Source organism: Microtus ochrogaster, chromosome 5 (genome assembly GCF_000317375.1).
Source record: "Microtus ochrogaster isolate Prairie Vole_2 chromosome 5, MicOch1.0, whole genome shotgun sequence".
NCBI classification, from domain to species: Eukaryota; Metazoa; Chordata; class Mammalia; order Rodentia; family Cricetidae; genus Microtus; species Microtus ochrogaster.
The window spans coordinates 79,278,561-79,290,723 of NC_022012.1; the positions used below are offsets into that span (position 1 = coordinate 79,278,561).

A 12,163-nucleotide genomic window follows, 5' to 3' on the forward strand; every position below is an offset into this window, starting at 1 on the left:
GTGGTGTTTTTAACTGCAACTTAGTGTGTACACAAAGAGTTTTAGAGGCCGTGTCATTAAGAAAACAACTTCCAAAAGAAAAAAAAATAAATTTTCTTGCTTAAAAAATTGACTTTTAAAGTTAGTATCCAAAGTAACGGACTCTACTACCGTGTATTATTGTATTGTCTTTATCTTCCAAAGTTTGTGTGTGTGTCTGTGTTTATGTGTGTAGATCAGAGGACAGTTTGCAGGAATCAGTTCTTCCCTTCCACCACCTGAGTCTTGGGATTGAACTTGGGTTGGCAGCAAATAATGAACCATCTCTCTGATCCCATACTGAGGGATGAAGAAGTTTATTGGATCAATCATTAGAATATCATCTTGCTCAGAGAGAATATGAAAAATGGTACAACCTGGATTCAGTAAAGGTTTTAATCATCAAAGCCCATGAGAATATGAAGAATGATTAATCATTTCCTCCAAATTTCCATATGGGCAAGCTGTGTAAATTTGGCAAGACTTAGTATGGTTGGCAAGAGAGGCAACCTCTGAACCTTCAGTGATCTGAAATAGGTTAAATACAACATGCAGCATCTCTGTGTGCAGTTTTATCTTTTCTCAGTACCCTTGGGACCTTCTGCCTTCCAAGGCTTGCACTGAGTTCTCTTCCTCCTTCCTCCACTCTCTTTATGTTAGGGAGAGTTTTTAATCTTCACTAGAGAGTGAGTATCTTGGTTACTTTTCTATTGACAAAACACCATGACCAAGACAATTTATAAAGCATGGGATAAAATCGGACTTGCTGAACATAGCAGACAATGAGGACTACTGAGAACTCAAGAACAGTGGCAATGGGTTTTTGATCCTACTGCACGTACTGGCTTTGGGGGAGCCTAGGCAGTTTGGATGCTCAACTTACTAGACCTGGATGGAGGTGGGCGGTCCTTGGACTTCCCACAGGTCAGGGAACCCTGATTACTCTTCAAGCTGATGAGGGAGAGGGACTTGATGGGGAAGGGGGAGGGAAATGGGAGGTGGTGGCGGGGAGGAGGCAGAAATCCTTAATAAATAAATAAATTTAAAAAAAGAAATAAATAGAAAAAAAAGCAAAGTATTTAACTGGGAATCACAGTTCCAGAGGGCAACAGCACAGCAGCAGGCAGGCAGGCATGGCATTGGTATTGGCCACTGAGAGCTCACATCTGGTTGGCTAGCATGAAGCAGAGAAAGAGAGCTAACTGGGAAACGCACCTCCTCCAACTAAGTCCCTCCTCCTTATCCTTCTCAGACAGTTCTACAGGCTGGGGAGCCAGCATTCAAACGCATGAGCCTATGGGGCCATTCTCATTCAGACCACACATTGGGTTGAGAGTCTACAACCTCACCTCACTTCCAGCTTGCTCTCTCCGCTTCCTCTTGGCAGTGAAAGAGGAGATTTTCAGCTTCCTGCTCCTGCCACGGTGCTTGCCGCTTGATGCCATGCTTCCTCCGTGACACACTGGACCTTAATCCCTCTGGAACTGTAAACCCAAACACACTCTTTTTTCCGTAAGTGGCTTTGGATCATTGTGTTTTATCCCAACAGAAAAGTAACTAATACAGTGACCATGGCTGTGCTCTCCTTCTGCGATATTTTCATCAGTCAACAGGAAAACAGGAGTCGCCGCCAGCAGCAAGCCTGTAGCGGCCGCTTCTCTCCTGCTGATGCTAGCAGCTACTAGTTTATTTATTACCTCTCTTGGGCATTTTATATAAATTTTATATAACTCTGCAATATGTCTGTCTTTCACTTCACATAATGTTTTCAAAGTCGGCTTATGTCGCAGAGCTTCTGTTTTCCACATTTGTCCTCCTCCTCCCCCTCTTCTCTTTCTGTGTGAATGTGTGCACACGTGCCACAGTGTGTATGTGGAGGTCAGACAGCAACCTTTCCCCCTCATTCTTACATGTTTTTCTAAGAATTGTGGGCCACATATTTTGATCATATTCAACTCCTCCCTCCTCCTAAATCCACCCCCACTTTCAAATGACTCAACTATGTCCTCCCCCCCCCCATCCAGTACAATCTGTGCTGCCATGTGTGTGGCCTTCGCTGGAGTAGAGTCAGCTCACCAGGCCACACCTTAAACACACGCTCGCCCTCCCAGGCGCTAACAATTGCCGATGAGCTCTCTTTAGCCAGGGGTGGAACTTCATGCCCACAGCTTCTTTGCATGCTGGAATTTTGTCCAACGGGGGCTTACGCAGGTTTTGTACACGCTGACTCAGCTGCTCTGAATTCATGTGTGAAGAACCTTGCTATGTCCAGAAGCACTATTTCCGGGTAGTCACGCATCACCTCCGAGTCTTGTAATCCTTTTGTCCTCCTTGAACAGTATTCCCCGAGCCTTGGGAGGAGGGGCTATGCAATAGAAGTTATAATCAGGGCAGAGCCTTCTTCAGGTGTTCTCTGTGCCTTGCCCAGTTGTAGAACTCCGTGTTAATTGGTATCCACTGCCAAAAGAGGCTTTTCCGATGAGGACTGAAAGATACACTAGTCTAGGGATACAACCACAAGCCATGCGGAGTCAGTTTAAAACTGTGTCTATTGACCAGAGTCATAGGGGTAGGTTTGCCTACAAGGACTATGAATTGTCTAGCCCTAGGTTCAGGGCCCCAGTAATAATGCCAGGTACGTGATTCAACTTGTGAAGTGGGCCTTAAATTCAGTACGGAAGTGGCTGCCCACTCATGACGGGCATCTCTGGAAGGGCCAGTCATTGTTGTAGCTCACAAGGTCAGAGAGTAGGTGAGAATGGTGGTTCCTTCTGTCCTCTGGTGTGTGCGCAGCATCTTCCAGCTCCGTGAAAGCTGGACGGTGTGGGGGATGCTTCCTTGTGAGTAGCAACCTGATAGTTCCTTCTTCTATGACTCAAGTGTGTGGTAGCTTTCCTCCCGTCTTACCGGCAGTTCTGGAGGTAACCAAGAGCGTTGGTGAGATCCTGAGATATCTGGGGGCCCGTGTGACTCATTGCCAACAACTTCAAAAGATGTGGCCCATTGCTAGCGTTGGGCTTTTTTTTTATCCTGTTGTGTCTTGGTGGGGCATTTTTGCCCTGGAATGGGGTAATCCTATTTAAACTCTTTATATATGTATGTGTATGTCTATGTGTGTGTATGTATATGTGTATGTCTAGATTTCAGGATGCTTCTTCAGTAGTAGGCTTCCACTGGTTATCCCTCCTGTATTCCTTCCTCTACCCTTTCCTCCAGTCTGCCTCTCAGAGGACAGCCTATGGGAGTCAGTTCTCTTCTTCCAACATGTGCATTCTGGGAATTGAGCTCAGGTCTTCAGGCTTGGAGGCAAGTGCCTTTATCTACTAAGCCATGTCACCAGCCTACCCTCCCCACTTTTTGATAAGGCTTCTCCATGTAGTCCCGTTTGGACTTCCTGACTCAGCCTTGCAAACACTGGCATTGCACTATCACGTGTGGTTTCTGTTTAGCTTTTCGAGGAACTGACAAATGCTTTCCTCCTATCTAACAGGACTTTCCTTTTCGCTCATCTGGTGTAGGGATGAAGCAGGATAGAGCGAGGCTCGTTCAAAGATGGAGAGAGAGGATCACGGGGCAAAAGCTGTCGAGGATACTGAGGGGCAAGAGCATGAATGGCGGGGCCGAGAGTGCAATTGTTCTGTCTGTCTCTCAGGGGTTCTAATTAGATTTTAGAAGATACTTGCCTAGTGTGTAACAGTTAGCAAGGGCCAGATAATATGTTGGGCTTAATGTTTAGTCTATTGCAACAACCTTGCTTTATAGGCCCAAATATTCTGACCTTTCTCCTAGAAGAGAGGAGGCAAGAAAACAACAAAAAATTGAAGCTGGGGTGGTAAATGTATTATTTCTGTGCTATGAGGGGGTGCTTATAATGATTATGCCAAGTTCTCAGCAGTAGGCAGAGAAACCGCATTTCTCATATATTGCGTTAGGAACGTGAAGCTTAGTCCCTTTATTCCAACTTCAAAAGACAGGGATGGTCCCAGGGTTGTGTAGTGGAATGTCTGGCTCTGCGTGGATACAGACATCTTGAGCCTCATTTCTTGGTTTGGAGGTACCAGGCTCTGTGGGGATGGGGAAGGTCTTCTCTTAAGGAGAGGAAGAGATGTAGTCTGAATCCTTGGGGTGGGGGTGCCCTATGGCACAACAATCACTGAGACTCACCAAACCAGGTTAGGTATTTATTGAGGCACTGGAGCCAATTCTTTGTGCTGCAGGCCTTTAGAGGGATAGGATTTCAATGTGGAACTCAGGCTGCTTGGAAACAACTCCATATCGAACCTGAAAGATGTCATCGTTCCTGAAGGTAATGCGGCTCTCGAGGGACTGGACCACACAGAGCGCGTTGCACATTTGACCGAAATAACGACGGCACTGCCACATGCGAACCCAGGCCTGGAGCCTGACTGCCGCCTCTTCCTCAATGACGTATATCCTCAGCAGCGCCAGCCGCCGTTTAAGAAGCTGCCTGTGCAGGATGTTCCTCCACCAGCACTGAATCACCCAGGCATTGAGGGCAGCAGTCAGCAGAGTTTGCCTCACCAGGAATCCTCGCCACAAGGCCTGGATCTTACTGGCTGCTTGGGTCCTTTTTCTTTGGCGTTGTTTTGGACGTTGGCGCTAACCAAGCAAAGGACAGGATGCTCAGTGGATGGGGATACAGGAGAGGTGGATAAAGTTTTTGTCTCCACCTCTGTCTTGTCCATGGCTGTGGCCATATCTACAGCCATGGCTCATCTTCTGAGCCACAGTGGCCTCCTTTATAAAGTGAGGTATGTTTAGGCTGTGGTGTTCACAGGGGACCCAGGGGAAAGACTTTCTGACCCTGAAGACCTTAAGAGGTCTTCCTAAAGAAGAGCCATAGGATTAGAGCCTGAATCTCAGTTCTGAACCAGTACACAATCCGGCTAGATAGCACAGTTCCCAGGTTCTTCTCTCACGGCGTTTCCACCTCTCTCAATCACGCGGGCCACAGCAACCCATCTACCTTCTCACTTCCCACTGCTCCGTGTGCAGGATAGAGGGGATTTAAGGGACAAGAGAGAGAAAACCTGAGCTGACTGGATGGGAATGAAGATGGTGCCGCCTTTCTACAAATACTGAAGTCAGGGTTTTGGGGTTCTGGTTCATTTATGGTCCTGGGTCACACTCACCTTGGGTTTCCTCTCTTCCTCAAATTGACTGATTTCAGATTCAGACTTCTGCAATCAAAACGGGGAAGCATACATAAAAGCCAGCACCCACGCAAAATCCCTGCAGCCCAGCTCCCCAGTCTTTCCCAGGGGGCCCTTGAGGAGCCCATGACTTCCTTCTGCCAAGTAGTATCCCCCAACCCTAGGTCAGTGAATCCGACAGTCTTACACAACATTGAGCTCCCATGGCAGAGAGAAGGGACTCAGGTGATCATCCCCCTTCGGTTGCTGCTCATCCGACTCCAGCAGGCTCAGGGTAGCTGATGGGGGTGATGCCCATGATGTCATAAGGGCAACTGTGACCCAGGAACCAGGTTGCCTTCTCCAGTATCACAGGTTTTGGATGAAGAAATATCTTTCTGTTTCTAGCCAGGAATGAACTAGGGTCTTTAGGGTGTGAGTATGTCCTATCCCAAAGATGAGTTACGGTTTGGCTACACCAGGCACATTCTGTCATTGATCACTGAAGGCAGTGGCTCATGTTGTGACAAGAAGGTAGATGGGTCTCTGACCTCCCTGACTGATATTCTCCTTCTACTCTCTGCCTTTCCTTTGGGGTGGAGGAAATCATTCTTTTAATGGATGCAGAATGTGTGTAGAGAGTGTTTTATTCATCTCCTCATTGCTGTGGTGAGACACCCGGGTGCTGGACTCTGTTTTCTGCAAGAACAATAAGTGCTCTTACCTGTTGGGTCCTGTGTTGCTTGGTTTTATGTTAACTGGCCACAGGTTAGAGGAGGGGCCTGAGATGCCTCCATCAGATCAGGCTATAGGCAAGTCTGTAGGCCACTTTCTTTGAAATTGATGTGGCCCAGCCCACTGTGGGTGGTGCCATTCCTGGGATGGTGGTCCTGTGTTCTTTATGAAAGCAGATTAAGCAACCCATGGGGGAACAAGCCAGTAAGCAGCACCTCTGCACCAGCTCTTGCCTCCAGATTCCTGCCCTGTTTGAATTCCTATACTGACTTCCTTCAGTGATGAGCAGTGATGTGTAACCATAAGTCAAATAAACTTTTTCTCCCCAACTTGTTTTTGATCATGGTGTTTTATCATAGCAATAGTAACCCTAGCGAAGATAGAAATTGGTACCAGGGGTGGGGTACTGATGTGACATACCTGACTATGTTGTTTTTAGGACGACTGTGGAAGGACTTTGGAACTCTGGGTAGAAGAGCCATTGAGTGTTGCAAGCTCAGTGAGCTATTCTGTCGAAGTTTGGAAGATAAGACTGTTGGGGGCAGTGTGGATGAAGGAGGCCTGGCTTGTGTAGTATAAAGGTTCTATTAGGCTCATTTGTTATTTTGAATTAAGATTCTGTAGCACAGAGAAGCTACTACAGAGGTGGCCAAAGTTGTAACTTATGCTGGCAAGTGAACCTAGTAGTCTAAGAGTCACCCAGGTGGGACTGGTTTTGAAGGCATGAAGGGATCACAAGCTGAGACTTGGCACTGTGAGAGGCAAGGATGAAGGTGCAGCTTCGGTCGCAGTTGAAGGATTGAAGGAGTCATGCCGAGAAGCTGGGGCTTCACCGTGCAGAGAGACTATTGGTGAAAGGGCAGCCCAGCTGCAGCAGACCTCAGCATTTTGGAATGCCAGTACCATGGGACGACCACTAAGAACAGTGGCAGTGGTGAAGCAGAGCCAGTCAGAGCCTAGATGACAAGCTGTGCATGCTGCAGGGGGTGGAGCCAGAGAAGTGACCTAAGCCCTGCTGTGGAATAATCCTTTTGTACACTGGGAGGATGTTTTGTTCTCGTTGGTTTAATGAAGAGCCAACTGACCAATGGCTAGGCAGAGAGATGTAAGAGCTAGTTAGTAATAAGCCCAAGCTATCGGCCAAGCATTTATAATTAATAAGTCTCTGTGTTATTTGGGGAGCCAGTGGTGCTGATGAAAAAACTCCACCTACAAAGCCCCTTGGAAGAGCCAATAAGATAGTCAGTGGATACCAGACATTGAACATCGAGTCAGTTACACAATTTGAACTTGGTTTTGCTTTGATTTGATTGTGACTGTGCCCTGGTTCTTTCCTCTTGAAATAAGAAAGCCCAGACCACTGATGTCAACTTGGCCTCAGGTGGCAGTACAGGCCACTCACATTGACATGCCATCGTCTCCACTGCCCCGCGCCCCCAGCACGGCCCACAGGTGGCCGCACAGACCATTGACATCCCTACGGCCTTTGGTGGGAACATGAAACATGAGGCACCAACATGGCCTCCAGTGGCAGTGTGGACCATACATGTGTTTCGAGGAGGCCCAATTCAAAAAATGAACTGTTCTCCATCTCGGACATCCTGCTGTTGCTCAGAGTCATGACAATCCTGCAGCTGGGTAGCAACTTCTGGAGCAGAGCTTGCGAGAGCTTTAGGCTACTGCCACCACCTTGCCGGCCCTACTCCACAATGACACGCTCCCCAGTCACCATCCAGCATGCATTGCTGCACTTCTCGGCCATCTTTCCCACATCTCGATTGCTCGTTTACTTATTCCTCTAAATGGCACTGAGGACTGCAGTGTGTCACATTGCCCCTCCCCCAAACAGGTTTACATAAAAATACTTATTGCAATGAGTCATTGGTCTGGTTCAAGGTTTCTGGTTTCTGAAACACCATAAATACTGGACTATCGATGGGATACCTCTCAGATATTCTGTGGGTGCCCAGGGTCAGGGAGATCTTGTGGCTTGGGGGGGCATCTGGTGACAAGATCTTCAAGTGCTCTAGGCCACTTGGATACCCCTCTGCTCTTGATAAGGCCACCCTGCCACCTCACCCAGTACCATATCATTGTGCTTGTGGGCCTTGGGCAGCACTGTGGCCCCATGCTCTCCTCCACCAAGAAGGGCATGCAGTAGCCTCTCCAGGCTGTGGGACCGGTGCACTGGCCTGAGCATTCCAGAAGAGGACCCAGGTTGCCAGCAACCACTGCCATCTTGAATTGATCTTCAAATATTTTTTGAAAAAGGTCCTAATAACAGAAATTACAGATGTGCTGGAGCACGTCTGCTGGAGATACTGCCGTTCTCTCTGATGCTCTTCTCTGAGTTTCTTGCCTCAAGGCAGCGCTCTGGCTCAGCAGGCTGGTGCAGCTCCTCCACTACAGTTGCAGGGGTAACCGCGAGAGCCAATTCTCTCACTTTGAACCTGCAGTATCACAGACCAACATCCCCATTCCTAAGGAGAGGGACACTTGCTGAAGGATTTCAAGACTGAAACCCAGCAGGGTAAATGCTACCTCTTGTAGCACTGTGTCTGGCGCACTGTGTCTGGCACTTGGAGAATGTGCTGGCAAGGTGCAAACCTCACAAGGTTTGGGTACCATCTACCTCTCTGGCTGCAACCCACATGTCTCAGTCTAGCAGACTTGCCCTATTCTTGGGTCCTCTGACTTCTGGGGGCTTCGCTGCAGCTTCTCCCGCTGCCCTCTTGGTGTCTGCCCACAAGAATGCCTACCATGCCACATGTCGCCTGCCCTTCCATGTTTCATTTTGTTAAAGATCTCTTTGTGTGTTTGTGTATGTTTCCTGCATACATGTATGTATACCGCATGTGTGTCTGGTGCCTGTGGAGGTCAGGAGAAGGCGTCAGATGATCTGGAACTGAAGTGACGAATCACTGTGGGAGGTACTCCATACCCGAACCATCAAGTGGGCGGGGCTGAGGAGAGTCTGGATGGAGAGCCTCAGCTCATTTCTATGCCTCCTTGTCTGTTGCTGTCACCCCAACTGGTCCTCTTGTATCTGTGATATCTTTGTTTCCCAGCTGAACCCTTAAAACAGGCCGTTCCATCCTGTGTCTGAATATTTTTTTTTTTTTTGGATGGGAATTTTTCGAAGAGAAGCCATTGTATAAGAGAATGGTGCCCTGATCACTGTAGAAGCCTCTTTAAAAGGGTCAGATACTTTTCCAGGCTGATGTCAAGAAAGCATTACCATTTGTCCCTGTTGCCACCTCTGATTGCATCTCCTCCTTTCAAGGCATTGCTCATTCCCTTTCTGTATACATCGATTCATCCTACCAGCTCGGTTCCTCTAGAGAACCCTGCTTACTACAGTACCTGTTTCAAAAAATTAAAAAGAAAACAAAAAAAATGAATAATAGCACCATACCCATGATCCATGGGAAATTTCTAGGCTCTAGTCCATATCAGCAACTCATTGAAAGGCCTGACTCTTTCATGATGGGCAAGCCAGTATCCTCTGTCTGTGCTGGCTTTCTTTAGCTCCAATTGAATCCACCTTCCCCTACCCATAATACTTTTGCCTATAACACTTATGTTCTTTTCCTGAGTCTTATCCTAATGTCACTGAAATCGAAGTTCCCTCCTGTCCAGTGTCACAGGAAAGGCACCAAGAAGATAAAGACCAGGTCAGACCAAACAAGGTCATGTGGACTCTGGGGAAGAGTTAAACCCAGAAAATATTGAAGGATGAGCTCTTCTTCCATGTTGCATAACTTGAAGGACGTCATTTAATGGACATCAGTGGGGCAGGGTCTCTGGAGTTGCTCATGCAACACCTGAACCCTACAACACCAAATATTCCAACCAGCAGGCATTGCTATTCAGTCCTAGATCTTGATCATGCAGCTTGAGGCTCTCACACTCTCTGCTGCTGGGGAGTCAAGATTGTGACATGAGGGGCCGGCTTGTTGGGGTTTCTGTCCCGCCCGGTATCCCACAGCCGGCAAGCCCCCAAAGAAAATCACACAGAGTCTACATTAGGTTATAACTCATTGGCCCATTAGCTCAGGCTACTTATTAGTGAAAGACCTGGATAAATCCAGACTCCTCTAGCAGGAAAAATAGAGCCAAAAATCAAGGTTCATTGACTCTGTTTCAGGAACTAGCTGAAGATAAAGTTAGATTACAATCTTGAGAATAATCTTGAGAAACAGGGAGTTACTCCCTTGTGATTATCACTGGTATTTTCAGAATTTTCAATGACGCCCTCCCTACCCCCTTTGGATTACTGGGTTGTGGTTTCTTCCCTTAAAAACCCCTTCTCCCAGCTACTCGAGGTCGAACTCCTCCCCTGTGTGGGTTATGAGTCTTGGCCCCAGTGCACTGGTTCCTGTCCTGTCAAATAAACCTTGTGTGATTGTAGCAAGGACGGTCTCTCGTGAGTTACTGGGGGATGGGGGGAGGGTCATGTTATCCCAAGACTTGAGTGAGAGTCTCCCCACACCGGGGGTCTTTCATTAGCTCTTGTAGCTTATATTAACCCATTGTTCTTATCTATGTTAGCCACATGGCTCTGTACCTTTCTCAGAGGAGCAGGTCACATCCTGCTTCTTTGGTGATCTGGGCAGGAATGCGAAGGAATGGGTTTCCTCCTTTCCAGCATTCTCCTGTTGTCATCACCCCACCTCTACTTCCTGTCTGGTTGACCTGCTTATACTTCTTGCCTGGCCAATCAGCATTTATTTAAAACATGATTGAGAGAATATAGACAATTATCCCACACCAGCAGACATTCTCTCTGGGTTCTCCAGAGCTCATTTGTGCTTTAAGTCACAGTCATTTTCCTGAGACATCTGGCAACCTGTCTTACAGAAAGCCAGAGACAGCTATTGGGAGCAACCTTGGTCAATTCTTTATTGGGAAAGGAATGCAGTCTGAAATCCGACAAATCTGTGATTCGAGAAAGATGTCAACCTGAAGTTTTAGCTCATTTCCTATGAGCTCATAGGAGCCTTGGATCATCTTAAGACCTTTACAAACGTAGGGATTCCTGGAGTCTTGCAGTTTTTGGACAGTGTTGAGCAAATGGAGGTAACGCTTCCGGACCAGCCACATCCGCACCCAGGACTGCAGCTTCACAGCTGCCTGTGCCTGCCTCCGGCTGGTGACCATCACCTTCTGTAACTTCCTGTCTAGCAGCCTGGCCATTGTCTCTCTCCACCAGCACTGAATGGTCCAAGCACTGAGGGCAGCAAGTAGCAGGGTCCTGCGCACCAACGTGCCACGCCACCAGGCCTGGATCTTTATGCTTGCCAGCTCGACGTCAGCAGGCATCTGCTATTTGGAAGAGAAGTGGTTGCATGAAAAAGAAAAGACACTCAGGAAATAGTCCTCAGGTAGCTCATTCTCAGAATGGGAAACCAGAGGGACTTGGGTTACCTCTTTCTGTCATATTTACTAGTGGTTGTGCGTGCATCACCTTGAGTCTCAATGTCACCATTTATAGAATGGGTACATCTGCTCTTGACACTCTTCTGGCTTTCCATGGAACTGGGCTGGTCAGTTTAGGACAACAGCCCTATGTTTTACAGATCTGTCTTGGATCTGATAGCCACCAGGGTCCCTTGCCCTCTTCCTTCAGACCTCCTGCCTGCAAATGTGAGCTTTCCTGTTGCCTTATCCACTACGATTTCCCTCCTCTGTGTGGTCTGGCTCTTTCTCTTCTATTTTTCACTTCTACTTTGTTCACTTTCCACATCTTACACACACACACACACACACACACACACACGCACGTGCACGCACACGCACGTTCCATACTCTTGCATAATTTTGGACATGAGATTCTCCATTTGGCTATTCATTCACAAACACATGCCATCCCCCAGCTTCACAAGTCCTACCCCTGCTCTCTGGGATTTCTCCCCCACACATCAATCTTTCTACCTCAGTCACCTGTTGTAGAAAATTATTTTAAGATGTGTTACTTTTGTTTATGAACTGTGAAGCTGTGATTCTTTGCCTGTCTAAGACACCTGAGAGAGGCGAAAGGATAGGTGAGGCTGGGAGGCAGAGAGCAGGAAGAGGAGGGGAACTCTGGGTAAAAAGGGAGAGCAAGAGAACAAGGAGAGGAGGACACCAGGGGCGATCCATCCAGACACAGAGCAAGCCAGGAAGTAAGAAGGAAAGTGTACAGAAACAGATAAAGGTGGACACTGTCACTAAGACAAAAAGGCAACCTACTGACTGGGAGAAGATCTTCACCAACC

General features: G+C 47.6%; 2 protein-coding genes across 2 annotated transcripts; both read right to left on the reverse strand.

Annotated features, from left to right (window-relative positions):
• Positions 1 to 4,239: 4,239 nt before the first annotated feature.
• Iqcf3 (IQ motif containing F3) lies at positions 4,240 to 7,412 on the reverse strand. The gene is made up of 2 exons (XM_013346442.1): positions 7,309 to 7,412; positions 4,240 to 4,612 (listed from the first exon to the last, which is right to left on the reverse strand). The coding sequence occupies exons 1-2, from the start codon at positions 7,410 to 7,412 to the stop codon at positions 4,240 to 4,242; spliced, it is 477 nt and encodes a 158-aa protein (XP_013201896.1).
• Positions 7,413 to 10,799: 3,387 nt separating this feature from the next.
• LOC101989641 (IQ domain-containing protein F5-like) lies at positions 10,800 to 11,228 on the reverse strand. The gene has a single exon (XM_005348192.1). It carries the CDS (start codon positions 11,226 to 11,228, stop codon positions 10,800 to 10,802), a length of 429 nt encoding a protein of 142 aa, XP_005348249.1.
• Between the last annotated feature and the right edge of the window lie 935 nt (positions 11,229 to 12,163).